Genomic DNA, 27,757 nt, shown 5'->3' on the forward strand with positions numbered 1-27,757 from the left:
ATAGCCTTGGGATGTACGAATAAGATTATTGCATGGCCTTTGCCGCGCCCGTATCAAAATCCCTTGATATGGTGACAATTCACATCCATGTTGAAAGAAATCAAGATACCGCACTAGCGTCATCTGAAGACTAGAGTCGTCAGACGTCCCGTCGACTCACGAATTAGCTACTGATCGAGCGATCGGCTTCACCAGAAGTGGCTGAGGCTCAAACGCGAACCAAGCCCTCTGCTGCAGCCAGTCGATTTCGCCACCGAGCCCCTTCGCACCAGCCTCCGGTTGCTCCAAATCAAACGACCAGACAGCCTTGGCCATCAGCAGCCGTACCTGCGCGAATAGTCTAACAAGAAGAAAGGGGGGAAGGTTAGAGAAGCGGCCACAGCAGGTAAAGAGGCAACGAGAGCAACTGACTTGTTCCCGACGCAGTTCCGAGGCCCCGTAGAGAAGGGCATGAAGGCATCCTTGATATCTGCGTCGAAGCGATTCTCGTAAAGTGGGTGCGTCGCCGGTAGGAAACGCTCAGGGTGGAACTCACGGGGCTCGACCCAGAGTGACGAGTCGTTCTGGATGCTTTGCAAGTTTATGCCAATAACCACCTAGAAGGAATATCAGTCGCTTGCTCAGATATTGCTTAGGTTCATGACTCTCCCATCGTTGAGAGTCGTCAATGGAAGACGAAGAGATGGAATGGAATTTGGGGGGAGGAGTGCAAGGAACCAACAACATTTCACGCACGTTCTCAGGAATGGGTTGGCCGTTCACTACGAGGGAAACACCGCGGGGGACACTTCGGGGCAAATTGATGGGCGTAGGATGGCGAATCCGGAGTGCCTCGTTGATGGTCGCATCAAGATAGGGCATGTCCTGCGTCGTCTGCACGGTGATGTCCTCGGCGACCGCGAACCGGGTCCGTACCTCATCCGCCAGGCGGTCCCACTTCTCCCGGTAGCGGAGGAGGAGGTAGGTGGCCGTCGACAGCACATTGGTATTCAGCTGCGTGCCGGCGATGACGAAGGCGATGCCGTTGGACAGCGTCTCGCCCGGCGTGATGAGGGTGTTTCCGGCTGTTCTTTTGTTCGGAATGTTACTGCTGCTGCTGCTGCTGCTCAGCCGGTCAATCAGGGGCGAGAGCAGGTCGTCACGCTCCGCATTCTTGCCGTGTTTGGCCTTGGCTAGGCGGCGGTTGAGGGCTCCGGTTATGACCTTCCAATTCCGCTGGCGCGCTTTGCGCGTCATGCTGAGGAGGACCAGTCCAAGTACCTTGTCCAGCGGCGAGAAACGGCTGAGCGCGGTGCGGATCGCGCTGAACTTGGCGTGGAAGAAGTAGTTCTTGACCCAGCCGTGCTCGTTGAGGCCCTCGAGCCCGTCGCACAGGGGCTCGCCCAGGCTGAGGTCGGTGATAGTGTCGAACGCGGCGTACCCGTACAGCTTGGTGAGGTCGACCGCGCCCTGGCTTTGGGGGATGGCCAGTTCGCGGCGGATCCGCGCCAGGAATCTGTCGGCGTACTTCTCCACGATGGCCGCCTGGCCGCGCAGGGCCTTGTCCGAGAAGCTGTGGTTGAGCACCGCGCGAATGCGCTTGTGCGTGTCGCCCTCCGCGGTGAATAGCGAATGCGACCCGTTCAGGGCCGACGTCTGGCTGTAGGGGTCCTTGAGGAGGAGCGGGCGCGACGCGTAGAGCTCCTTCCACGCACCGGGCGACGTGGTTGTGAGCTCGTCGGGCGCGATGCGCACCATGAGCCCGTATACCTCGTGCAGCTCAAGCAAGGTCTGCCAGAGGTCCCCCTTGAGCACATGATAGGCCCACGGAATTCGAGATACGGCCCATAGTTTGGGGCCAGGGTACCCGGCGAGACGGTGGAAGCATAGCAGGTAGATGGCCGAGAGGATGGAGTACTTCCAATGCTCATGTCAGCTTGATTTGTACGTATCTACAGCCTCTGTTAGGCCTCGTAGCGTGTTGCTACTGCCGGAACTTACAGCAACATAGGCTCCGCCAGCCACTCCGAGCAAGTTCATGAACGAAATCATGGCGGTAATCGAAGTTGGTGTGGGGAAGGAATGCGGCAATACAGTCACGCACGGCAGTTACTGTTCTGATACGTATTAGTTCCTTCCTTGCACACCTAAACTAACTAATCATGAATACCCGTCACCTAGGGGCACGGCGGAGGTGCTGTCATCGGTAGCCAGGTTAGGGTTGAGTAGAGTAAATTATGCGATTATCGAGTTGAGCGGTGGACGAGGATGTCTCACGATTGTGATGGGACGGGATACGAGGTGCATGGGCATGGGTACATGCATACCTAGTGTTGCTAGTCAGATCATGTCTTATCTACGCCCGGCCTGTCTGCCATCAATGCACGATTCTCATTGGCGGCCCAACGCCGACCTGCCTGTTCCGACGACATCTCCGCTTGTAGATGCGTTTATCGCTGTAGCCACGTAGGATCAGGCACATTTGAGGGCGGCTGGAGACCTGTCAGCAACCTCCGTGTGGGTCACTTAATCTTACACTGCAGTTCAGCCCATGTGTGCGCACATGTAGGAAGGAATAGATAGGCCGTGATTCATTATGTTCAGCGCTGACGTATGGTGTATTCTCGTATGGAGTCCGCTGGCATATCGTTGCCGTATCATGCTTATTACTCCGCCCAGAACAGTTACCGAAGCAAAGACATGGATCGCGTCTTATACGCAGCATGCAAGGAGATTGGGGGCCTAATTCTGCAACATAAGTGCTGCCTCTATTAGGATATACAAACCCGAACCGCTTGAGCAAATTTGACGATGTTATTGGCTACAGCTTCACGTGTTGGCCAAAAGTACCTAGATACAGTCGAGCATGGCTCCCGGCCTCCTAACGGCCTATCGTAACGGCAGCTCACCGGGTAATTAGGAGAACATAGTTTCCTTGGCTGTGCAAATCCCATACCTGGATTTTGCAGTTCTGTGTGAACGAACAATGCGTCCGGCAAATATCTGCCAGCAGTATTCCTCAGACGATATCAAGCAACAGGAGGTTATAGGAATATGATGAACGCATGACATATAGTTGCTTCTACCGCATTCGACAACAACATTTTCAGACCATGGAACCCAAAGCCGGAGGGAACCCGAAGGTTTCCGCCGCCTTCTTCTGCCCGCAGACCAAGCGGGCGGACGAGGGATACTTAGACATGTTGTATCGCTTCCTGAAGCAAAACAAGTACGGGACACGTCTTCTTAGTGAAGTCGCGGCGCTCGCCGACGATGACTTATGGAATGTGTTTGCCTGGGTGAATGATAACATCAGGGGCATGTCCCATGGGCCCAGAGTGCTTACTACATTGCAAGACTGGGCGGTTAATGGTCGTTCCGGACCGCTGTCCACCACACAGTCGAACATAACCTCACTACCCCTCCTCTCGGTCTTGCAGATAGGGCAGTATCTGCGGTACCTAGACGTCCATGGACTCTCCCACTGGGATTTCGTTTCGGATATCCGAGAAGGTGGGGGTGGCGTTCACGGATACTGCGGCGGTCTCCCTGCGGCGATATGTATATCCTGTGCGCGAAGCGAGGATGAGCTGGTGGAGTACATGGGCGCCGCCTTGAGGATCTTGGTCGGCATTGGGGCGTACACGGAGGCGACCGATGAGAACTCGGGGGCGGAAAATACGCTGCTGGCCATCCGTCTCAAGAACGAAGGCCAGGGAGAAGAGCTGACCGGCCGCTTTCCCGGCACATACATCTCTGCCATCACTGGGCCTCGGTCCATCAGCATCGGCGGTCCCGCGGCGGCTCTGCGGGCGTTCGCCGACTATGTCACGGAGCACGAAGGAGTTCGCGTCCAGGAGATCCACCTCGGCGGAAGCGCGCACAACCCAGCAAATGCGCACCTTGCTGCCGAGCTCTGCAGAATATGCAATGATGCGCCGCAGGGCTTACAGCTCCTCATGCATCGCAATTGCTTCTGCCTCTTCGGACAAACCAAAGCGGGGAGAGAATCACGGATGGGCTGTTGGCCGACGATCTCATCTGGACCATGCTGGCGTCGCGCTGCGAGTGGTTACAGCTGCTAAAGGGGGTGGCGCAGGACCTCACACAATCACCCCGAGCGGAGCACTGTTTCGTTGCATTTGGCTGGGACGACTGCATCACGATGTCTCCGTTCGTCCAGGCACATCTCCGAGTGATCAAAGTGTTTGCGAAAAGTTTGATATTGGAAACGCCAGAGGCCCCGCGACCGTCAATCCAGCAGCCCCTTTCGGACGGTGGTGGTGGTTCGGGGAACGAGTTTCCCGAGAACTCCATTGCAATCACAGGGGCCGCTTGCCGCCTTCCCGGGGCAAACAGCATGGCCGAGCTGTGGGAGCTTGTCGTCAGCGGAAGGAGTTGCGTCCAGGAGCTTCCCAGTGATCGCTTCAAGGTGTCCGACAACTACCGGATTCTCACCAGTGGCAGCAGCAGCCAGTGGCAGGGCCGCAGGTTCTATGGGAATTTCATCGACGATGTCAAACGGTTCGACAACGGATTCTTCGGCATCAGCGCGCGCGAAGCGGCCAACATGGATCCCCAGCAGCGCATCATGCTCGAGCTCTCCTTCGAGGCCCTTGAGGACGCCGGGTATCTGGCGTCGCATCGACGGGAGAGTGGGGACGACGTGGGCTGCTTCATCGGCCTCGTGCTCGGGGAGTATGTCGAGAACACCAACGGCCACCCGCCCACTGCGTATACCAGCACCGGTACCGTCCCGGCCTTCGTCTGCGGCCGCTTGAGTCACACGTACGGCTGGTCCGGCCCCTCAGAGATGTTTAACACGGCCTGTTCCTCGTCCATGGTGGCGATCAACCGCGCCTGCAAGGCGATCCAGGCCGGAGAGTGCCGCATGGCTCTCGCAGGGGGAGCGAACGTGATGACGGGGATGAACACGTACCTCGACTTGGCCAAAGCCGGGTTTCTGAGCCCTACGGGGCAATGCAAGCCCTTCAATGCCGTGGCAGATGGATATTGCCGAGCGGACGGGTGCGGGCTGGTGGTCCTGAAACGGCTAAAGGACGCAGTGGCCGATGGAGACTATATCTGGGGAGTTATTGCTGGAGTCGGCACGAACCAGGGCGGACTGTCGGCATCCCTCACAGTGCCAGATGCGATGGCTCAGCAAGCACTGTATAAGAAGGTTCTCGTGCAGGCGGGGTTGACAGGGGCGCAAGTGACCTATGTGGAGGCTCATGGCACGGGGACCCAAGTCGGCGATCCCATCGAGATGAGTAGTATCCGATCCGTGTTTGGAAGTGGCTCGCGCCAGAGCAAGGTTACTGTCGGCTCCATCAAGGGTAACATCGGCCACGCTGAGCCAGCGGCGGGCGTGGCCGGTCTACTCAAGGTGTTGACTATGCTTCGAAACGGAAAGATACCCCCTCAGGCGAGCTATGGCACGCTGAACCCCAAGATTCCGCCTCTGGAGCGCGATGGCTTGGAGATTGCGACTAGGCTGCGCGATTGGGATGCTCCTTTCCGTTCAGCACTGGTAAACAGCTATGGTGCTGCCGGGTCCAATGCCGCACTGGTCATCTGTGGCGCTCCTCGCTTGCGGCTACAAGAAGGTGCTGTGTTGGTAGAGACTAGCGTGACAGCTGCTCCCAGCCCTCTGGTATCATACCCCCTTCTGATTACTGGTGCGTCTACAGCTAGCCTAGTCGAGACGGCAAAGTCCCTGGGCACGTACTTGGAGAGCGCGTACGAGGAGATGCGCGTTGCCGACATCGCGTACACACCTGAGCGACAGGAGGCAGCGCCAAAAGTACCAAGCAGTTCTCAAGGCCGGCACGGTCCAAGAAGCTGCACGTCTGCTCAGACCTGTCAGCTCTGCAGATGTTTTCCAGATTCCGGCTAATGTAGATACCCCAAGGGCTGTAGTGCTCGCATTCAGCGGTCAGTCTGATCGATTGGTCGCCCTTCCCAAATCCGTCTATGACGGTTTCCCTGCTTTCCGCTTCCATCTGGATGCATGTGAAACGGAGTTTCGAAAACACAACGAGACTTCTCTTCTGTCAGCAGTATTCCAGACAGAGGCTGTGGGAGATCTGGCGGCTCTGCAATGCGGGATGTTTGCCGTCCAATACGCGTGTGCACGATGCTGGATAGGGGCTGGACTGCAGCCACAGGCAGTCGTGGGCCACAGCCTTGGAGAATATACAGCCATGGCTGTGTCAGGGGTATTGTCATTGGCTGACAGTATCCGCCTGATTTACACGAGAGCTCGTCTAATCGAGAGGCAATGGGGCCCCGAAAATGGGTTCATGCTGGCGATAGAGTGCACTGCCGAGGATTTCAAACAGTTCTCTCTAGAAGTGCCGGGTCTTGAGGTTGCGTGTTTTAATGGGCCGCAGTCGATCGTGGTGGCGGGTCGGGAAGGCGCGATCGAAGTAGCCGAGGAAGTACTGAAGAAACAGTCGAGGTTCCGGTTCCAGCGCCTCAAAACAACTCACGCTTTCCACTCAGCGCTTACGAATCCGATCCTGAGCGATCTAGAAGAAGTGGATCGGTTGTGCAAGCGGCAAAACCCAACTATTCCATTTTACACTTGTTCCTCGGACGGCTCCGAATCACGAGGCCAGAGTGCCGCCAACCATGCGCGTCAGCCTGTTTTCTTCGACCATGCCATTCAGCGGATAAATGATGCCTTGGGCAGTTGTATCTGGCTTGAGGCCGGATTTGACACGCCCATAGTGGCAATGGCAAAACGGTGCTGCCGACATTCTGACGGACACATGTATCAGCCAGTCAAGGCAAATGGCCTCCATCGCCCAAGCGATGTTATCACTGACGTCGTGACAAGTCTTTGGTCAAATGGTCTTGTCTCTGTTAGGCATTGGGGCTTTCTCCGGGAGTCAGAGCATAGCCCCGAGCCTTGTCATCCTGTATGGCTGCCACCGTACCGATTTTCCAAAACGAGCCACTGGCTCGAAAACATTGATCGCGCGGGGGAGATGCACATCAAGTTGCAGACCCAACTTGACACCGTGCCACAACCGCAGGTTACTGCATCTCCCCCATTGGTGTCCAGGCGGACAATGCCGGGGGAGCGGGCAGGGTGCGCCAGTTTCGTCATCAACACGCAGAACCCGCGCTATCGCTCTGTGGTGGAAGGCCACGTCGTCTGCTCGCGGCCGTTGTGCCCAGCTCCAATGTACATGGAGTGTGCGACGATGGCACTGTTGCTGATGGAGGCTGAAGTGCAGACCTTGAAGAACAACAAAGCTTTGAAGTTTGAAGACTTCAACGTTCGGTCTCCGCTAGGTCTTGATCCCCCGGGTGAGGTAGTGCTACGGCTTGAAGCCGTACCTGGAGCCAGCTGTGCATGGCGGGCGAAGGTGATGTCGGTCCAGACCAAACCAAGCCCGCTCAAGGGAGATTCGGCTTCCTCTGAGACGGTTCATCTCGAAGCCATCATTTGTCTCGATGCGGGACCTCGGCTGAATGAATTCCAGCGGCTTGTATCTCGTGGGCGTCAGAAAATTCTACGCAGCTCTAACAGTGAGAATCTGTATAGTAGTCGCGCATATAAGCTGTTCTCACGAGTGGTAAAGTACGGGGAATTCTTTAAAGGACTTCGATCTATCCAAGTCGAGGGAAGCGAGGCAATTGCCACAGTCCAAGCCCCAAGCGAACAGCCACACCGCCTCCAGAATGAGTTTTGGACAGTCTGCGATGCAGTGATACTGGACATGTGCATCCACGCCCTAGGCCTACTCATCAATACCAGCGATCATGTCTCTGACGGCGAGGTTGCCGTCATGATGGGGCTTGACCGAGCCGTTATCACGCCTGACTTTGTAATGGACACCGCTGTTTGCTGGACCATCTATGCAAATTTCGACTTTGTTGTTGATCATAATCTGGCCATCGGAGATGTGTTCGTCTGCTCGTCTGATGGAAAGGTTGTCGCTAGTTTCACTGGATGCAAAATGTCAAGGCTTCCAACCATGAAGTTGGAGAGGGCGCTTGATGCAGCATTCTCCATCGCCAAAGGAGGAGCCAAATTAGAACTTCCTGCTAAGACATCGTGCCCTATCAATACAGCCTCGACATCAACCTCAAGCACAGGTGTTGTGTTTACTCCGGGCATCGAGTCAGAAACGTCCCCCAAACTCTTGGAGAGCTCTAGGGAGTCGACAGCCACCCTATTGGATCTCATAGCAGAATGTACTATGCTTGATAAATCCGATATTCAGAAGACCACTTCACTAGCACTCATGGGTCTTGATTCTCTAGGCTCGGCGGAACTCTCCGATGGCTTATCCTCCAAGTTAGGCATTTCGGTCCCCACGAACGAGTTACTCAACACTACTGTTGCGCACCTTGAGAGTTTACTCATCTCTAACGTCTCGGACATCTCGGACTCTCAGAACACGGAATCGAACTTGCCTGCTACTCCAGTACATCAAATTCATATTATAGCAAAGTCGCAGGAGGTCAATGGCCAGACTGAAAGGTTATTCCAGATACTGTCGGATGCATGTGGCGCAGACCGCGAAAACATCCAACTCAACGCCACACTGGCCCACCTAGGAGTCGACTCGCTCGCATTGATCGACATGAAGCAAGAGATCGAGGACCACTTTTCGGTTTCGCTAGATCTAAAGATGGATGACTCGGTCCAAGACATCATGGAGGCTTTGAGGGTGGGATTCGAACCTCAAGCTCCCCTCAAAGAATACCCACAACCCCTTAATGACTTGTCGCCGGTGCGGCCCGAGCAGCCCACATCCAGCTTGTTTGAGTCCAATCCCTTCCAACTGTTAAAAGTGCTGAGTCCCAACTTTGATGAAGCGGCAGGGACACACGGTGTTATCGGATACTGGTCAACAGTGGCCCCTCTTCAGGATGAAATTGCCGTTACATACATCGTGGAGGCTTTGTCTACTCTGGGAGTTAACCTCAGGGAAATAGCGACAAAAGAGCCAGTACCTGCCGTCCCATACTTATCCCCAAAGTATGACAAGCTCGTACTTAGAATCTGGCAGATATTGCAGAAGCATGGTATAGTGTCTGTTATCGGAACTGGAGGGACTACAAACTCCACGAATATCGTACGCGGAAGCGCCGTTATTGGTAGCCGGTCTACGTCGGAGCTCTTGAGGGACTTTAGCACCCGCTTCCCGGCCTATGTGCATGAGACGATGCTGATCGACCTTACCGGTCCCCAACTGGCTAACTGCCTCAGTGGAAAAACCGACTCGGTCTCACTCATGTTTGGAAGTCCACAATCTCTGCAAATCATGGAGAGCTATTATGGGCGCTCACCGCTCACCGCCAGCCTCACAGAGTACATGATCCTCTTCCTGATTTCACTGCTTCGATCCCCCATCCATCCTGCTACCAGGAGAGCCGTACGCATCCTTGAAGTCGGTGGCGGTACGGGAGGGACGACACGGTATCTCATAGCAGCGCTATCGAAAGCTGGCATCACCATCGAGTACACGTTCACGGATATCTCGCCAAGCCTGGTGAAGAATGCCAAGAAGAAATTCAGCCATCTCCCCTGGGTCACGTACTCGACCCTGAACTTGGAGAGCGAGATACGCCCCGAGTTTCTTGGGCAGTTTGACCTCGTGGTCGCCACCAACGTGGTGCACGCGACCAAAGATCGCACAGCGGCCTGCCGCCGAATCCGGAGCACGCTTACCCCGGCGGGCGGCCTTTTCGTGCTGGCAGAGACCACGACTAAGATCGACTGGTGCGATATCTGCTTCGGCCTGCTCGACGGATGGTGGTTCGCCGATGGCCCAATTGCCCCCTTGCAGACAGCGGCCGAGTGGGAGGAGACTCTTCGACAAGCCGGGTTTGCCTCTACGGGATACTCTTGCGGCTCTTCGGCGGATACCAACACGACGCAGCTCATAGTTGGATCCAACACCAGTTGGGACACTGGCCCGGACCCTGTAACGTCCGCTATTATACCGGATACTCTTCCGATGGCGCGCAATCCCCAGAATGCGGGCGAAGATCAAGAGCTTGGTCACCGCGTTGAAACGGTTGTCTATAAGGAGGTCGACGGAGTGCAAATCAAAGCAGACCTGTATTTCCCAAGGGTACCCACGGCGTCGCCTATGCCCATCGGTACGTCACAGCGACCAGCCATATGAGAACGGACTGCTTCTCTGAGTCCTCCAATGGCCCCTTATCCTTTATCTCGATATGTATGGAAGCTTACGAAACTCGCTGTGTGACGGATAGCTCTCATGATTCATGGCGGCGGCTACGTGACCCTTTCCCGCCGCGCCGTCCGTCCCGAGCAGACGCGCTACCTTCTCAAGAAGGGACTGCTCCCAGTCAGCATCGACTACCGGCTCTGTCCCGAGGTCAACATTCTCGACGGGCCCCTGACCGACGTATGCGATGCGTACCGCTGGGCGCGCGAGGCTCTCCCTGCGATTGCCTTGGGGGCGGGGCTGCGTGTCGATCCTTCTCGCGTGGCCGTGGTCGGGTGGTCTACGGGCGGTCAGCTGGCCATGTCTCTCGGCTGGACGGCCCCGGCGGCGGGTCTTCGACCGCCAAGCGCTGTGCTCAGTTTCTATGCACCTGTTGACTTTGAATCGGGAGGTTAGTGGTGTCCTATTTTCTTATTCCGGCGCACTTCCGTCGGGAAGCCAACACTCTTCTCGAATACTGAATACTGGACAGAACTCGACAGAATGGACTGCCCTGTTGGTATGCCCAAATCAAAACGTAATCTAGACGAAATCATCCAGGCTTTGCCATCCAAACCCGTAAGTCCTTTTTCTTTGCCTTCTTGACCGATAGGTAAAGCTCGCGGTTCCTCTTTGCTTTAACTGGGACAATTAGGTCTCCAACGCGAGCTCCAGCGGCGATATATCAGATCTGGGGTGGATGTGTCCGGGGGACCCGCGCTCCGATCTTCTCCTCATCATGTACCAAGAGCGCATCGCAATGCCCGTCCTACTGAACGGGCTATCCTGCGATGAAGTTGAAGATGTACCTTCGGAATCCAAAGGGATGTCGAGAACACTTTCATTGGTAACCCCTTCACCCGACCGAATCGCCGCTATCAGCCCACTTGCGCAGCTGCGGGCTGGGAGGTACGACATCCCCACGTTCATCATCCACGGTAGCGAGGACGAGGTCGCTCCTTTCGCGGCCGCTGAAAGGTTCGTGACCGAGATGAGACGGCGTTATACTAACGGCGATCGTCTGCGTCATGGGTTTCAGCCTCTGCAGGGAGTGCGACATCTCTTTGATCTGAGACTGGGAGAAGGATCGAGTGAGTGGGACGAGATGATTGCACCAGGGTATCGGTTCCTGTTGGATGTATTAGGTATGAACCGAGTAGGTAAAGACGATTGATGGGGAAATGTGCTTACAATATGATTCTATTACTATCGTGCACTTGAAAGTCGCTTGTATTTTATTATTTCAGGGATTCTAGTGCTTGATTTACGACCAATACGTATGATCAATGTCTGTGACCATGCTCAGGGGTTTCAGGGGCTAATATGTATGTGACTAGAAGATGGTCTTGGGACAGGTAAACCACCTGGCCATGCCGTATCAACTTAGGTTATGCGTTTAGGTATATGCCTTTACTGGTATGGCTATCGTAGCCTAGGCGGGACGTACCATGGTCAGGTGCCTTAAGATGCAACAGTACTAGAGCCACCCCTTGCCCCCCTGAAATGGCCTGCTTACCCTTTTGTTGAATATTATTTATATGCAATATAACGATTCAGGGGTTTAAAGACCGACATTCGGTTAGGTAAATCTGACTACTTACTTTTAAACCCCTGCCAGCCCATGAGTACCGATTCAGATTTGACCTTCCAAATTGAATTTCACGATCCTATGGTAGCATAGCTAATCATATCGGAACCAACATGGCGGCTCCCATTGGAAAGGAACAAACCCCTAGTGATCAGCAATTTTATTCGCCGGTGTCGCAAATCGGATCCAAGGACAAGAGCGCAGGATACTACGAAGCCTTCACGTCAGTCCCTAGCGACGCTCGAGAGCTGCTAGAAAGCTATTCGGGCATCCCAACCGACGAGGTGGATGCACATGTCATTGCTATTGTAGGCAGCCCGTCAAGTTCAACGCTCTACCCCTTGCATTCCCCTTTAGCTTGCCACACTGTACTTAAAACGAATTCTCACAAATAACACCAAACAGCGAGACAAGGCATGGGACATTTACCCCTACCCCTGCATCGGCCAATTCCGGTTTCTCAATCTTACGCTATATAAGCAGCCTGCATACCCAGCCATGCTGAAGCGACTTCAAGCCGGCGAAGCCCGGTATCTCGAAATCGGGTTTGGCCTGGGCCAGGACTTACGCAAGCTGGTCGCCGACGGTGCTCCGGGACAGAGCGTCTACGGCAGTGAACTCGAGGCCGGCTTCGTCGACCTGAGCTACGAGCTGTGGCGCGACCGGGCGACGCTGCAGGCCCACCTCGCACAAGGCGACGCCCTCAGCGACCTGAGCGCTGGCGATGGCGGCGGCATGCTCAGCCGTCTGCAAGGAACGGTCGACTATCTGTACTTGGGCATGGTTCTGCACGTCTTCGATCGCGAGCTCCAGCTCACGCTGCTCAAGAACTGCGTGCAGCTCCTCAAGTTGGAGAGGCCGGGCCGCCAACAGCAACAAGAACAACCGGGGCCCATGATCCTGGGCGAGGCGGTCGGCGACATCGAGGGCTGCGCCACGCCTGCGGGGAACTTCATGCACAGCGACGCGACGCTGCGGCAGCTGTTGGCCGAGGTCGCGGAAAGTACGGGGCGGCACTTGGAGTGCTGCATCACGCTGGATGAGAGCCTGACTATGCCGGATGCGCAGAAGAAATGGGGCAAGGTTCGGGCGCGAAGGCTTGCCTTTGAGGTGGAAGTACTGGACTCCTAGGTGTTGACGCTCTTCCCTTTTTGACATCGATTCGATACCAAGTCAGTCAGACAATAACACGTCACTGTTGGAGATTCGATCACCCTTTAATCAGAACACCTAGTACTTAGCGCTATATAATTCTCCAACTCTACCTCAGTCCATTGCCATAGTTTCTCTGCCAGAATATCGTCCTCGCCAGCTTATTCATCCTCCCCTTGACCCCGACGTGGCTGTAGTATTCTCCGCTGATTATATCCTGCGATGTAGCCGCCCACATCTGGTTCTGGATCCCATCCTGCACGGACGCCATACAGGCCTGTGAGATGGGCCGGCCGAGCTTGGCCAGCACATCATGCCGCGCGATCACGCCCATGATGTTGGTCCGCACGATGCCCGGGTGCACGGCGGCCACAGTGAGCTGCGGGTACTCGCGCGCGAGCCGCCGCGCGAAGAGGGTGTTGGCCAGCTTGCTCTGCGCGTAGTTACGGAACGCGAAGCGGCGGCCACTAAAGTAATACCGGTTGGGCGGCGGCGGCGCCTTCAGCTTGTCGAACCGGATGCCCCGGCGCGGCGCGTGGTTCATCAACACAGAACTGACGACGACGACGTGCACGTCGGCCACGCAGCCGCCGTTGCGGTTGTGCCGCACCGTGTGCAGCAGCACCGGCATCAGCAGCTTGGTCAGCAGCGCGTGGCCCATGTGGTTCACGCCGAAGGCGCCCTCGTAGCCGTCGCGCGTCATGGACGGCGGCGGGCTGCTGCTGCCGCCGGCGCGGGCGTTGAGGAGCAGCACGTCGAGGCGACGCGCGGAGTACAGGAAGGTCTCCGCCGCGTCGCGGATGGAGTCGAGGGACGCCAAGTCCATTTCGAGAACGTTGAATTCGGTGGTGGGGAACTGCCTGGACAGCTCGAAGACGGTCTGGTCCGCGCGGTGGAGGTCCCGAGCAGCGAGCCATATCTCGGCGGGCTCGTGCTTGGCGAACTCCATGATGGACTGCTTTCCCAGGCCGGAGTTCCCCCCTGTGACCATAATGACCTTACCGCTTAGTGACGACATCCGATGGTCGGAGGATCTCGACGATGAACTCGACGACGACCTGTGTTTCCGGTTGAAGATGCCCATTTCTGCTGTGCTTTCTGGTATCCGGGCTTGGAGCGACGGGTGAAGGAAAGAAGCTGTAGAACGACGTAAGTTATCAGATCGATAGTCCACTGCCGTTTATGGATATAGTTGGTATTGGGACGTACTATTTCAGCCCTGAAAGAGTGGGAAAGGCAACTTGTGACCTGCCTGTCGGGACTATCCGGGAGATCAGACGTTTGATACTCAAGAACGAGACTATTGATTTGGGACGAAGCGAATTCTCCGAATACACGTCTTCCGGGGATCGATGAAATACTATTTCTGAAGGAAAGCAATTCATCCGTTGTCTCATGAGCCTGGCTTTATTCTTCCAGACTCGGGTGGTTTTGCATGGTGGACGGTCCAGGAGCGCACCGCCACATTGTGGCTGGCCCAACCCCTGAGCCCCTAATCATTGTAACGTAGGTCCACCCAATCAACTTTAAAACACACTATCAAACACCTACCTTATGCCTTTAAGCAGCATCGACAACACCTCGCACCATTTATTACCTTGGTCATGCCTTGAAAATAAGATCATCATAACATATAGAAACAACCTTTGGGGTCCAAGCCAGCAGGACAAGGCCTCCATGGCACGCAGGTTGACGACTACACCTGTTTCGCAATGGGGGCTTCATTTCCAGCAGCCCAGCTCATCAATGGGCTGTCTAGACCCTGATTTACTAAATAAAGCACTCGACTGGCCCCGACCCAGCCCACCCCCAGACTCCATCTCATGCATGCCAACCTCGCCAAAGCGGACCCGCGAATTCGTTGCACCTCCATCAATATGTGCCAGCCGGTGGCAATAGTCACAGGCTCGAGTAACTTGCCGTACAAAGCATCATGCCATCGCCCATACATATTCGCATGTTCCGACGTCCCAGAGAAGACATGGTCAGCTTAGCGGACATTGTGGGCCGACTCCAGAGGCATAAGGGAGGGGTGTCAGTTGTTCTGCATGCCATAATGATCTGGACAGCGCTCGAAGTCAACTCACTGGTATCAACCTCAAGAACAGTGTTGGCTGTACGTGGGGGCCTCTGGCGAAATTGGTACCGAGGCGTCGATGGACTCCCCGATCAGCTTGACCCGTGCGCTTGCCGGTGGTGGAAGGAACCCCAATGTGGTGGAAGCGCGCATCCATCAGCTAGGGGTGGAGCGTCGAGATGATTGGTAGCTGCAGGTTTGGCATAACAGGAATACAGTTGATTGATGCGCAATACCTTGGAAGTCTTTGTGGTAACACGCCGAAAGGCAGAATCCCTAGTGCTCGTCTTCTCTTTACCGGAATAAGCGGCTTATCTAGTGCGTTGGATTGGCCACGGCAGGCGCCCGCAAGGAGTCTTCTTTTGTTCTCTGTCATGCCCGTGGAGGCAGGATGTCTGTGTCATGCGGAGTTCAGATGCCCTCGGGTGGACACGTAGTAAAGGTTATCCACAATAGTCTTTCCAGGCCCTGAAGGAGTGGTTGCAAGTGGTTTCGAGCCAGAATACTTGGGGATAGGCTTTTGTAGGTGGCATAGTCAATAGGCCATGGCTAGGAGGTGAGGCAAAGTGGAGGGTGTAAAAGACTAAAGAGATAGCCAGTCAGAAGACAGCAATGTAGAACGGCTAGGTATATCAGTGCTCCCATATCGTAGATCAGGAATTTGAGTAAGTCTGATGTGCGCCACGAAGCGGGAGGCCTATCAGATAAATAGCATGCCAGCTCAATGAGATATCCCGAAGCTCGAGAGCAGTAAGTGACTTCCGCATCCCACATTTTCGGAAACCCAGGAACGGTTACGGTGAACCCACTCCCGTGGTGCCACGGTGGTGGTTCAACGAAAGGGTTAGCATCGCTGGTCGGAACCAACAAGGGCTGTCGTGTGTTCTTTTTCTTGTTCTAGAATCGAGTAGACTTTGGGGGCTAGATTCGAGCTCGACACTTCTTCTTGGAGCATTAATTATGCTCCAGTGAGACTACTGATGCCTCATCCGACATATAATTCGGATGAAGCTTCCTGAATCGTGGCTGAAGGCGGCCTGAATCGTCCGCACTACGTCCACGTGGGCTAAGAAGAGACCATAGAAACCATCGGCAGCTTGACAAGACAATTTGTTTAGTTTCATTCGATATCTCGGTCGCGCCATGTCCTGAAGACTAAGTCCGTCATCGGATAAGCTCGCACTCGTGATGCACGGAGGTCCGTCCTATGTATTTGACTGCCTTAATTAGGTCAAAGTGAAACAATCAGTGATCACGCGTCCACGATAGCTGGCTCCCCTCTTCACAAACGAAAAGCCTAGGCAGTCAGTCCACTGGTCTTGGAATCTGGGTGGAATTTGTAAAGCTTCCAGGCCTCGGTGCAAAAGATCGGACGTGCGTATGCCCTTTTGCAGACTCCATATCGCATTCGGCGACAGCTACGGCGATGGATGTGTTTGTGTATCGGGACGTCTTGGGACAACCACCAGACGAGCTGAGAGAGAACGACGCTTTACCTGAACCCGAAGCCTTGGTAAATCCGCCCAAATCACCAACAATGTTTCCGCCATTGCATTCCGTCTTACCTGTGGGTGCAAGTGGAGACCAAATACTACGGTGGGGCACGTAAGTAGTAGTCCATGATTCGCTAAGAGGCCGCGATGCATGTTTGATGGCGGATTGCTTCAGTTGGTGATTGTAAAAGCCATCAAGGATTGAAGCAAGAGTCTGCACGGTGACGAAAGCCATTACTAAACTGAAGGCGGCTAGAGAATTGCAATGATCAGTTTCATCGTCCTTTGTTGATTTCAGCCTCCCGACCGATTTATATAGCCGCAAGTTCCCAACTTGTTCTACCATTCCGTAGCTAGGGTAGTGCATAATATCGTCCAACATGGCTAACTACATCTCTCCTACATAATTATGTTACTGTCACAAACACGATTACCTTAGAGCGCAAAAACTGCACAATTGGCATAACAGGATCGCTTGATATAAGAACTAGTTAATGAGTTACTAACTATAACAGACACCTATGCCGGTTACATAGTAGCAGTTCTGTCTTTTGCTATATCACACGTTATCGAAGTGTCAGGACGCTGTAAGGTATATCAAGTATGCAAAGCAGGCATGCAACCCAACCCAGACACATATGGCATCGGTGTAAGTGATCCTTTCACTAGACACATTTTGTTATGATTAATTAATGACAGGGTGAACTCACCAGAAGACAGGTCCTTGCGGCGTTCATGACAACTGCCTACCTTGTCCTTGCATTGATACTCTGGGCCTGCTGGTACGTAGTCTTACCGATATACGTCTTGTAACGGCTTGACCGCCGAGTATTCTTCGCACGCCAGAAAGAGCCCAATCACCGCGGACGGCGAATTTTTGAAGAAGTTATCCTCATATTTAGCGACCAACAGCTCCTCACTGATCTCGGTATACTGATCACAGGCTACATACTCGCCTTCAATTCCAATCTGGGCTACTATCACCGGAGATTTGTGGTCTCCTTGGCATGGCTGAGCTCGACAGTGCATTTGATGTCCCTCTCGGTACTCCGGGAGCGGCTATGGCGAAGTTCCATGTCTTGCACTGTTCGGCTGTGTGCTATCGGTTTGGCGTTTACGCTTCTACTGGCGGTCTCTGTTCCTACGTCTTCCCATATCAACCCCTTGCCAGACGCTGAGCGTGAGGAGTAATACCTCCTAGGGGCACGACTGGCGGCGGCAATATGCAAGCAAAGCTGCTGATCTTCCAACACCAGTGCGGCGGCTGAAAAAGTTCGACAGCGTAAGTCTATTCGGATATCCTGATGAGATATAGCCAGCTTGCCACAAAAGGTAAAACACCAAGCCGCATCTTGACGATATACTAGTACTATAGATGACCAGGGATGACAGGAATTATGGGTCCAAGTATGATTGGCTCCGGGCGGAGGGGCCCTTACCTCATAGTGACAGCGGCCCGGACCTAGCACCCCGTGTGCGACAGGCTGCACTCTTCCAGCTTCTGCAAGGTCTCATAGTGACCAAATGGCCTTGCTTGCCGTACGTGGATGCTGACAAGAGTTGGGGTCCCAACCACGTATCATTCCAGATCGAGACGTTACAGCACGCAGGATGAGCGGTCACCATTAACAACCATTAACTTTCAATTGGCCAGGGTGACGTAGTGAGGTAATGCTACGCTCCCCTAGAGAGCCTCCTGTTCGTCATAGTTACTGAGCAAGGCGAATCAAGTTCAATATTTGGTAATATAAAGGTACTCACTATTCCAGTTGCTGATGATTGTAACCCTCGATTCGTTGCCATAAACCTATTACATACTGTCCTGTCACCAATATGCAATTATCAAGATTCCGCCCGCTCATTCGAGCCTCCCCCTTCAAATCGGCTCTCGCTTCTGCGTACAAGCCGACGAGCACGAGGATCGCCTCTCTCTCCACCATCACCGACGCCATCACCAAGGATCAGCGAGAGCTCGAGGAGTACTATAACGAGGTCGTCCACTCCGGTGATCCCGACCACCGCGCTCGCTATGGCAACCAGTTAACTTGGGAGCTGGCGCGCCATTCGATCGCCGAGGAGCTGATTGTCTACCCGGCGATGGAGAGGTACCTCGGCCCCAAGGGCAAGGAGCTCGCGGACGACGACCGGGCCCAGCACCATTGGGTATTTTCTCTCTCTCTCGTGCCACGCACTTTATTTTCAAAAAGGTTGCGGGGTATGACTGACTTTTTGCTGCTACAGGTCAAAGAGCTGTTGAAGGAGTACCAGAAGCTGAGGGGCGACCACCCCGAGCATGTACCCAAGCTGAAGGGGCTGTGGCAGGCCCTGTCGAAGCACTTCGTGCCCACGCGCAGCCACCCCAGCGCCGGCGAGGGCCCGGCCGTGGAGACCGTCGCGAGTTTGTTGGCCACGCCGATGGATAAGCTGGCCGACATGTTTCGCAAGTTCCCCAAGGAGGAGGATAATTTGGCCAACTGGAACAAGGACGCGCGTCCTTGAGCTATGTAATTATTAAGTGTGTTCATCACATATCCTACTATATCAGGCACCATAGCAAACATCGACCTGCCGCACAGTACCTGTTCTAAATATATTAAGCCAGCCTTTAAACAGGGGCTGCCCCTGTTTGTACTACGATAGGTACCTAATAGTTTATCGTTGCTGACCGCGGCAATAATGGTTTAGTTGTAGCACATGCGCTGACCACAATGCTCTGTTCGAGGCAACGCGTTGTAGAATCCATGATAGTATCCCGAAAAGCTGTGGATGAAAGCATCAACGTTGCAAAATTACAGGCTTTGCAATATATGGAGATACCGCATCACGCATGACGATGAGGAGAAGTGTTATGGCGGATCACAGATAGACATCTTGCACATTGGTGGACTGGCACAAGCAGCTACGTCCATCATTTTACATACGAGAAGTGATATTTCCCACTCTGCATAAACTCGATCAAATATTAAGGCAACTACATGGCCACCAGTAGTCCTTTAATCATGATAACTCCGAACCCATAACTCAGAAAACACATAAAGTCAGCCGCAAATTCCTCTCAGCGTGTGCCTGTTCACGTCCATAATCTCAACCGCCCTGCTTTTTGGTATCAGCAGTAACAATAGCGATCCTAGTAAGCCTTAATGGCCTGGACAGCGCGGTCCAGTACATCGTGGATCACCGAGTCCTTGATGACGGGGAGGTCGCCGACGCGGATGCCGGGGTGGACCTCGACGTCGTCCTGGCCGACCCGGTTCGACATACCAGCCATGCTCTGGCGGGTCTCGACGGAGAAGTCACTTCCGGCCGCATTGCCGTGGTAGCAATGCTTGCCGGAGCGGCTGGCGAGGCAGTGGGAGGTGATCCGGCCCTGGATCTCGGGGTACATGGTGCCGCCAGCCTTGCCGATGCCGGAGAGAGGGGCAGGGGCGTCGTCAGTAGAGGACTGAGCGACTACATCCTTGTGGTCCATGTGCTTGCCTGCGGCGTTAGAGATGCACTGGCTGGTGATCCGACCCTGGACCTCAGGATGAATTGTACCGCCAGCCATGCTGGTGCCGGAAAGGGCGTCGGCGTCAGCGGAAGGTGCAGTGGCCGCATTACCGTGGTAGCAGTGGTTGCCGGCGCGGTTGGCGATACAATGGGAGGTGATTTGGCCCAGGACCTCGGGGTAGATCGTGCCGCCAGCCAGGCCGGTGCCAGCCAGAGCCTTCTCCTGGGGTTTGCCGTCCTTGTCGCCGGCGGGCTTGGTCACCGAAGCAGGGGAAGCGGGGCGCCAGTCGGTGGCGGACGAGTTCATCTGCTCCAGGCCGGGGAGCGCCTCGGACTCGACCAGGACGGTGGACAGGTAGGGCCCCATCTCGAACTCGGCCAGGGGCGTGTCGACGGTGGCGATGCCCTCGGCACCCAAGGCGAAGATGCGGCCGACGCCGAGGCCGTTGGCGAGGGTCGCGTAGGCCTTGACGAAGTCCTCGTGAGCCGACAGGTCCGCGGCGGCCTCGGTGGTGTACTCGTAGGCCTGCATCTTGTCGTCCGGGGTGGCCAGGAAGTAGAGGCCGCGCAGGGTCCGGCCGGGCACCTTCTTCTTGGGGTCGCGGGGCGTCATGATGACGAAGTCGGGCGTCTTGCCGCCCTGGACCTTCTCGTAGACCATGACCTGGTCCTGGGGCACGTCGAAGTGCTTGTGCACGAGGTGGATCGAGAACTTGTCCGAGAGGCTGTGGGCGGCGATCAGGTTCAGGAGGGTGCTGTGGGCCTCGCGGTGCTTCAGGGGCTCGAGCTCTGTAGATCGAAGAGGGATTAGGAAACTCGGTTAGCGGTGACGGCCACAGCTGTTCTACACGAAACGCCACCTGAGAAAGGAAGGGAAACTGAGGAGTTTATGGTAGAGAGGGGATATGTTTGAACATACTGCACTCATCAATGCGGGAGAGGGCATTGTACTCCTCCGAAGGCAAGCGGTGCTCCAGAAGGTTGGAGTTCTTCAGGGGTCCGAGAGCGACAGACATCTTGGAATGGTTGATTGGAATGTTTGTGATTGAGTCTTGATAATAGCTAGAATTGATAGATCACGATGTGCTTTGTAGTGTTTGTGTTGCTTGTTTGCTTATTGTTCTGGACTGGAGAGTAGAGAGTGATTAAGGGCATGATTTATAGGTCTTCTGGAGGAAGCTGATGATAGTTGAAGTTGCAACATGATTCACTGAGGATACAGCTCTTCCAACACAGATTGAACAATGGTGATAGGTGTGGTGAAACGCTATGGTTGCTACTGACAGGCATCGTCTCATTCTCGGCTCGGATGACCAATGTCAACCATGACAGGCGCTTCAGTTACTGACAACGGATGTACAACAATGATTTATGCCAGGAGGGCCATATCAACACCAAGCTTCGCAGCCAGCATTTACATGATTTATTGTGATATGCCTGAGAGGTTCAATGACTTGAGGGGCATCACCGTGAGACTCCTCAGATGCCATTGTTCAACATTTGGATGTAGGCCATTGAGTCATTCATGTGCTGCAGCTTCATTCTGGATGTATACCTTCTGACAAGAGATAAGTTCGTGCTGTATCAATTAACTGTCTCCCCAGCTCAACATGTGCTTGGGTGGCTGCTTGCAAGCCAGATGAAATATGGGCTACCCACATCTGAGCAGGATACCTACTCAGGTAGGATAGGTCGAGGCATCCCGAATAGCAATTTAGACATGCTTCAAATCAAGGCCTCCCTCCACCTTTGACCGTACTGACTGATTACTTGGGGAGCTGTCGGGGTTCACTGGTGCCAATCATCACTTTTATCAATCCAACTCCTTGGGAAATCCGAGTTCACCCGCCTGACAGGGTCTAACACAAGTAAATAGCTTTATGCGGTTCCTTGATCAATACTAAATTTGGCTCAACACAGAAGAATACTATTGGAATATCTTTGCATAGCGGCAAGCCTGTGCAAAGTAGTTGGGTATCCTTGAACTGACAAATCCCCGAGAGAAAGAATGTCGATAAGTATCACCACCCAGCCATCCTGCAACTAAATATCAATGACTCTAGTTCTTTGTCGACCGACCGCCTTGATCATGGCCCGAAGTCGAAGTCCCACCTGAAGCGTTCATGCCTTCGAGAGCCTCGCCCTTTTCGTGTTCGGGCATGGGCGCTGTCTTCTCGGCCCGAGCTACATGGTCGCCCTACGGTTATTTTATCAGCATTGTCATCGTTGCTATTTCGGAGAGGATACTTGGTTAGTGGAGGGCTGAGCTCACCACGTTGGCATCTCCGGCGCCATGCATGATGTGGTGATCCGTCTCAGGATAAAGGTCCTGAGCGTTATGGGCGCGGCCACTTCCGTCACGAGGCATGTTGAATGAGATATTGGATGCGATTTGGTTGTATAGTTGGGGTTTCTTGTGGAAGATGAGGAAGGAAAGGGTTGAGGTGTTCATCGATTTGGCTTTTGTGACGACTTCTCAGTGGACCGTCGAAACGATATCCCTGACGTCATGAATACGACAGAATCCGCAGCAGAACCGCTCACGCCTGAGCCGCTGACCTCATAGCTGCACAAATCAATACCCGAGGTTAGCCATTTGGAGATGCGATATGCAAAGGATGATGAAATGATTTGCGGAGCTTTTGTCCCGTCACACAGTGTTAATTAGACTAATCGACACTTACTCTTTGAGAATAGGGGCGTTCAGGGGTTGCGTGCCCGTGGCAAGCAGAAGGGGAGGGTGGGATAGCAACCATGCTACTCTTGTGAGACTTAATCTCAGTGTCCATACCCTACGATGAATCTATATTCATGTGCTTGCTGGCGGCAGTCTGTGAACATTGCGTAACCTCTGTGCGGTATCCCTCTGAGCAAACTGGATCAAGTGACAGACAGCTTCTTGAGTATAGAAGCCCATTGGACACATTATCTCATTTCTTTTGAGTACACATACTTGTAGTAGCTCTCCCACTGTCTCTCTATTCTTTCTATTTGGCGAGTGTCTTGGTACTAAACCCAAGTGAAGATATAAGCTGAAGGAAAAGCTTTGTATAAATACACATGCCTTGAAATCCCTTGGCATTTGACGAACGGAAAATGATTCCATTAAGATGGCGTACTATGCACGCAGAATGTCTTGTATCGCCGATATGGCGCTGCCTTGGGGCCGAGACGCTACTACTCGTCCAGGAACTTGTTGTAAATCTCTAGAACGATGTGAAGTGAAATTCATAGCATCATTATCTGACAGTGACAGTGACAACCCTGCGGAGCTTTCTCTGTGCTGTGATTACAGCTGATTGTTGGAAAAGCACTAAGTAACGGAGTATTCACCCCTCGCCCCCTCCCCCGCCCCCGTTGTTCTCGTCGCTGCCGACTTGCAGCCCTACCTTGGATGGAAAACGCAGCCCACTGAGGAATGAATAATCCCCAAGCAAAACAGAGAGTCCTACACTTCTCTGTCATAACCACACTTGGCTTGCGGGTAACCTACTTGTGAGTAGGTCCTTTTTGCTGGGCTGATTTGGCATCCAATCGAATTGGAAAACATCGTTGTATTTGTTGGGTTCTTCTTGGCACTGAGGATTCGATACCTCTGCTGCAAACTGTCTGGTATCCAGGTCCAAGTCTCGAGACAGAAGTTTTGTGTTCTGGTCGATATACCACTAATCATGGCGGGCTTCGACTCTTCAACCCAGGTGGCTAGGGCCGCTGAATGGCCCAAGTACGAGTTCAACGGAGAGGGCAACCTGTTCCTGCCCGGCCACTTGGAAAGTATGGTGCGATCAACGCTGATCTCCCAGATCTTCTACACCAAGCAGATGCCCGCTTTGACAAGCGTGGAGCATTTCATCCCGTCTTTCATGATCGAGCTTCATAATAGACTTGGTAAGTTTCGTCCGCCGTAATGAGGCAGCAAAAACCTGGCTGGCTAACCGTTCTCTTTGATTATAGGAAAGGAAGCACTCGTCAACTGGGTTTACTCGTCTCCCCACTACCCTCATCCTGGAGCGCCCATGATCGAGTACCGCATCCTGAAACACGCCGCCAAGGACCAGTCGTTGACTGCCCGGGAGATTGTCGCGCTAGTGCTGACGAATGGCCGATCAACCACGATCCCACAGGCTCCGGCCGTTAAGGTTGAAGAGCCCATGCCCGACTCTGCCGTTCCGGAAGCCGATGTCCCTACCCCCGATTTCCACTATGTGGATAATGCCCACAGCAATGACACCACGTCTCATCAGGGCCGCAGTGAGAACGCCCGATGCGGCAACTGCTTCCGCCCCGGCCACCAGCTCCGCGACTGCATCGGCCCCCTCGACGCCCAGGGCTGGCTGGCCGGCTGCCCCTCTCTGCAACGACGGCGGCCACCTCTACCACGACTGCCCCCGCCGACGGTGCCTCGACGTGGTCGCGCGCGCCACGGCCGACCAGGACTTTCTCCTGTACTACCGCCAGAACAAGCCGCCCATCATGTGCCGCCTTGATTTTACCGAGGTCTACCACGAGCGCCACCCGCTGCTCATTGCGCTGCCTTGGACGCCGGCCTTCGCACTGGAGCAGAGCAGGCTCTCCGAGGGACTCCAAGGCCAGTGGCACACGGGTACCTCGTGGGAGTGGTACGAGTACGAATGGATCGGAAATCCGGATCTCGAGGCACGACACCGCCTGAAAGACCCGGCTGTGGATGATCTTGCTAAGGAGACTTTGGCTATGTCCGGTGTTCGATGGGATGACCCCTACTCGCCTTGAGCGTGAGAAGTACAGCTTGCTACAAAGAAGATCTGGATCCAGTAGCGAATATTGTCTCGTTACGCGTTGCACAGTTATTGCTGTTGATATGGACTCGGACTACCTAGGTCAAGTTGCTGCACTCATCTTGGCAGATAGTATAGTCGTCTACGATGGCATCGCCACTTTGGGAACTGGCTACCACGGCACCAACGACCGGACTGGATACAAGAATGTCGCGTTGGGTGACAAGGAGGGCGGCAACACTGGTGTCAATGGCCACTCGGTCTTTTGCGTTAAATAGATACTGGACATATTCTTTATGAAAGATGCCTCAAGCTTCAGCAGCCAAGCCATCAGATTCCGGTGGACCACTGTACACTACAGATAGGGACAGAACAGTTAGCTGCCGTAATTTTATCGTGAATGAGCAAACTGATGTGATGAGTTGCTTACCTTTCCGTGCATGTACGACGTACCAAATCGCGCTGATCGTCATGAAACCGACGAAGACCACGATGGCGTAGTTCATCGTCGCGCCGTCAGACAGGGATTGCCGTAGGCATCGAGAATAGGATAACCTCGAAGCAGATCCATGCCAGCGCGACACCGTTGACCGCCCATCCAATCACCTTGCCCACCGTCCAAGGCGCCGTGTTGACGCCTCGGCGCCCGTTGATCATGGACAGGAAAATCGGGATCCCGTACGACACCGCCAGTGCCATGACGCCGACGGACACGAACGCGTTGAACGCCGTCGACGAGCCGAGGTAGATGAGCCCGAGCAGCATCTGCACGACCGTGGTCAGAACCAGGGCCCATATGGGCGTCTCGTGGCGCTTGTCGATGACGAACCAGACGCGGGACAGCGGGATGGCTTTGTCCCGGGCGAACGCCCAGGTACACCTCGAGGCGGCCACGGTGATCGAGATGGAGCAGAACAGCGTGACGACCAGGATGAGGACGGTGAGGGCCAGCGCACCACCTGGCGAACCCATCACCCGAAGATAGATGTAGGGCAGCGCCTGCCCCAGTGGCGCATCCAAGATATCGGCGAGAGCTGGCAAAGTTGCACAGATCGGTATAATCTAATATTCGTGTACCATTCATTAGCCAAGTAATGGAGGTCTTCATGCCCGTTTCCGCGTTGCCATAACTTACAAAAAACAAGCCAGCGATGCCCCCAACTGGCACCGAGAGCGAAAGGGCTTTTGGGAGCTTGGTGGTCGGGTCGCCGCATTCCTCTGCCATCGAGGTGATCATACCAATGGCCGAGAACCTGGTCCTTAGCTCAGTAAGCTGCTCCCCTTAGACTGGAATATGATCGACACTCACGTATAGGCCGAAGGTAGAGTCCCGATCAGAAACGAGAAGTCACCCCACCCGGACAGCGTTGGGTCATAGTACCCCTGAATTGCAAGATGGTCAGATATCACTCCTCGCTAGATATTGGCAAACTCGCGCGACTAACAAGTGTATCTCCCGGAGAGTGCCTGCCTGAGTCCGCCTTGGTGGACAGGCAGACGAGAGTGATAAAGATTGTAATCGCCGTGAATGCAGCACAAAAGGTGTCGACCCGCGGGCAAGAAACGGTTCCCGAAGGCTACAATGAAGAAGGTTATGACACAAATGGCATAGAAGATTAACAATAGTTGCCAAGACTTCCATTCATACTCCGGATAGTACAAAGCCACGGTGGCAGCAAGGAGGGAGGCGAACCCAAAGTTGACGGATAAGGTAATGGTCCAGTTGCCCACGAGCCAGGTCCATCCCGTGATGAAGGAGAGCAAGGTACGGTATCGTGGCGATGCGACTTGGAAGGACCAGTAGTAGGGCCCGGCAGATGTTGGATACCTCGAGGCGAGCTCTCCCAGGGAGATGGCAATGCACTCGTCGACGATTAAGATCATGACCCATCCGAGAAACATTGCCAGTTGACCTGCATAGGTCCTTACAGTCAGAAACAGGATCAAGTCACAAATCCGATTGGAGTGGGTATAGAACCTACCACCGCCATATACAGCGCTGATGAGGGGCGCGCCGAATCCATAGGGGATCTACTCGTATCAATATCGCATGAGTGTCGAGATTCAAGTAAGGAGTTGGGCATCGGAAAGGCTTACGGCGGCTATCGCGAGGGATTGGAACAGCAATGTGAACATGGACCTATTGCGCCGCAACTCCGGCTGGTAGCCGAGCGCATTGAGGTTGAACTGGTCATGGATAACATGCTCCTCTGTCTGGCCATGCTGGATATCGGATTGGACGTCGGCGAGGGGAGAGGCCTTCTTCTCAAGTTGTCCCATGGCGAGAGATGTGTCGGTACTCCCGACTTTGTTGATGATCCGATATGACCAGAAAGGCCAAACTTTGGATATAGGATACGGCCAATGATGACTTGCAATGACTGGTAGTGTACACGACTTCACAAAACACTCTTTTTGTGCAGGAGGTCGGACAAAACGCCTGTATGCGTATACAGGCACGCTGGGTCTTGTTGATTGCATCTCATTTGAAAGCATTCCAGTTCCGTGTCCTCCGTATCTTCTCACGCCTATCTATGATATACGTAGTACCGAGCTGAAAACCTTATTCCTTTTTACGGGAGGTGCAGCTGCCGACCAGGATTCCAAGACATTATGTGTGCCTCGACGAGGATGCGCCCGTCAGCGTCAGAGCGTGAAACCAGCACTCCCCATCTTGGCCGTTGTCGCTGTCGCGTCATTGGACATCAACTCGCCATTATATCGACAAGCAGGGCTCCCATTGGCTGACAGCGGGTTATGATAAGGTTGTCCAAGGATTGCGGGGGAAGAGGGGCTCCTACAGTATCAGTGGATGAAGCTAGTCACGCCCCCCCGAAATTTACGAATGGCCCGCTATGGGGCAGCCAGTAAGATAAGCATGGCCGCTGTAAATAGACCATTCCGGAAGTAGCAAAAATATCCATGTGCAACCTCTTGGGCCAAGATTACGGCAAAGCTGGCAAAGCTATCCCAACCCGGCCTAGAGCTGGACGCCCGACTTCATGCTACGGTCTACTCAGTAC

At 54.2% G+C, this 27,757-nt stretch overlaps 11 protein-coding genes across 11 annotated transcripts; 6 read left to right on the forward strand and 5 right to left on the reverse strand.

The window, feature by feature from the left end:
- Positions 1 to 156: 156 nt before the first annotated feature.
- PG994_000538 (uncharacterized protein) lies at positions 157 to 2,031 on the reverse strand (the record flags this gene model as incomplete). The annotated part of the gene is made up of 4 exons (XM_066851947.1): positions 157 to 340; positions 412 to 596; positions 736 to 1,896; positions 1,981 to 2,031. 4 exons carry the CDS (start codon positions 2,029 to 2,031, stop codon positions 157 to 159), a joined length of 1,581 nt encoding a protein of 526 aa, XP_066722579.1.
- Positions 2,032 to 3,092: 1,061 nt separating this feature from the next.
- Positions 3,093 to 4,064, forward strand: PG994_000539 (6-methylsalicylic acid synthase; the record flags this gene model as incomplete). The annotated part of the gene is made up of 1 exon (XM_066851948.1): positions 3,093 to 4,064. The coding sequence occupies one exon, from the start codon at positions 3,093 to 3,095 to the stop codon at positions 4,062 to 4,064; it is 972 nt and encodes a 323-aa protein (XP_066722580.1).
- An 80-nt stretch (positions 4,065 to 4,144) lies between these two features.
- PG994_000540 (Type I Iterative PKS) lies at positions 4,145 to 12,897 on the forward strand (the record flags this gene model as incomplete). Its single annotated transcript, XM_066851949.1, has 7 exons — positions 4,145 to 5,721; positions 5,771 to 10,107; positions 10,225 to 10,590; positions 10,672 to 10,757; positions 10,834 to 11,323; positions 11,860 to 12,074; positions 12,172 to 12,897. 7 exons carry the CDS (start codon positions 4,145 to 4,147, stop codon positions 12,895 to 12,897), a joined length of 7,797 nt encoding a protein of 2,598 aa, XP_066722581.1.
- Positions 12,898 to 13,027: 130 nt separating this feature from the next.
- PG994_000541 (uncharacterized protein) lies at positions 13,028 to 14,002 on the reverse strand (the record flags this gene model as incomplete). The annotated part of the gene is made up of 1 exon (XM_066851950.1): positions 13,028 to 14,002. One exon carries the CDS (start codon positions 14,000 to 14,002, stop codon positions 13,028 to 13,030), a length of 975 nt encoding a protein of 324 aa, XP_066722582.1.
- Positions 14,003 to 17,104: 3,102 nt separating this feature from the next.
- Positions 17,105 to 17,666, forward strand: PG994_000542 (uncharacterized protein; the record flags this gene model as incomplete). The annotated part of the gene is made up of 3 exons (XM_066851951.1): positions 17,105 to 17,137; positions 17,188 to 17,270; positions 17,432 to 17,666. The coding sequence occupies 3 exons, from the start codon at positions 17,105 to 17,107 to the stop codon at positions 17,664 to 17,666; spliced, it is 351 nt and encodes a 116-aa protein (XP_066722583.1).
- Positions 17,667 to 18,321: 655 nt separating this feature from the next.
- Positions 18,322 to 18,987, forward strand: PG994_000543 (HHE domain-containing protein; the record flags this gene model as incomplete). The annotated part of the gene is made up of 1 exon (XM_066851952.1): positions 18,322 to 18,987. One exon carries the CDS (start codon positions 18,322 to 18,324, stop codon positions 18,985 to 18,987), a length of 666 nt encoding a protein of 221 aa, XP_066722584.1.
- Positions 18,988 to 19,615: 628 nt separating this feature from the next.
- On the reverse strand, positions 19,616 to 20,993 carry PG994_000544 (uncharacterized protein; the record flags this gene model as incomplete). The annotated part of the gene is made up of 2 exons (XM_066851953.1): positions 19,616 to 20,766; positions 20,897 to 20,993. The coding sequence occupies 2 exons, from the start codon at positions 20,991 to 20,993 to the stop codon at positions 19,616 to 19,618; spliced, it is 1,248 nt and encodes a 415-aa protein (XP_066722585.1).
- A 1,043-nt stretch (positions 20,994 to 22,036) lies between these two features.
- PG994_000545 (uncharacterized protein) lies at positions 22,037 to 22,345 on the reverse strand (the record flags this gene model as incomplete). The annotated part of the gene is made up of 2 exons (XM_066851954.1): positions 22,037 to 22,174; positions 22,250 to 22,345. 2 exons carry the CDS (start codon positions 22,343 to 22,345, stop codon positions 22,037 to 22,039), a joined length of 234 nt encoding a protein of 77 aa, XP_066722586.1.
- Positions 22,346 to 23,648: 1,303 nt separating this feature from the next.
- Positions 23,649 to 24,729, forward strand: PG994_000546 (uncharacterized protein; the record flags this gene model as incomplete). The annotated part of the gene is made up of 3 exons (XM_066851955.1): positions 23,649 to 23,865; positions 23,932 to 24,211; positions 24,273 to 24,729. 3 exons carry the CDS (start codon positions 23,649 to 23,651, stop codon positions 24,727 to 24,729), a joined length of 954 nt encoding a protein of 317 aa, XP_066722587.1.
- An 88-nt stretch (positions 24,730 to 24,817) lies between these two features.
- PG994_000547 (uncharacterized protein) lies at positions 24,818 to 25,012 on the forward strand (the record flags this gene model as incomplete). The annotated part of the gene is made up of 1 exon (XM_066851956.1): positions 24,818 to 25,012. One exon carries the CDS (start codon positions 24,818 to 24,820, stop codon positions 25,010 to 25,012), a length of 195 nt encoding a protein of 64 aa, XP_066722588.1.
- Positions 25,013 to 25,250: 238 nt separating this feature from the next.
- Positions 25,251 to 27,014, reverse strand: PG994_000548 (uncharacterized protein; the record flags this gene model as incomplete). The annotated part of the gene is made up of 5 exons (XM_066851957.1): positions 25,251 to 25,796; positions 25,870 to 25,987; positions 26,383 to 26,647; positions 26,717 to 26,765; positions 26,832 to 27,014. 5 exons carry the CDS (start codon positions 27,012 to 27,014, stop codon positions 25,251 to 25,253), a joined length of 1,161 nt encoding a protein of 386 aa, XP_066722589.1.
- Positions 27,015 to 27,757: the final 743 nt, after the last annotated feature.

The sequence above is a fragment of the Apiospora phragmitis genome, assembly GCF_038363925.1.
Source record: "Apiospora phragmitis strain CBS 135458 chromosome Unknown utg000001l:1.0-2902119.0:1.0-2906034.0, whole genome shotgun sequence".
Lineage (NCBI taxonomy): Eukaryota > Fungi > Ascomycota > Sordariomycetes > Amphisphaeriales > Apiosporaceae > Apiospora > Apiospora phragmitis.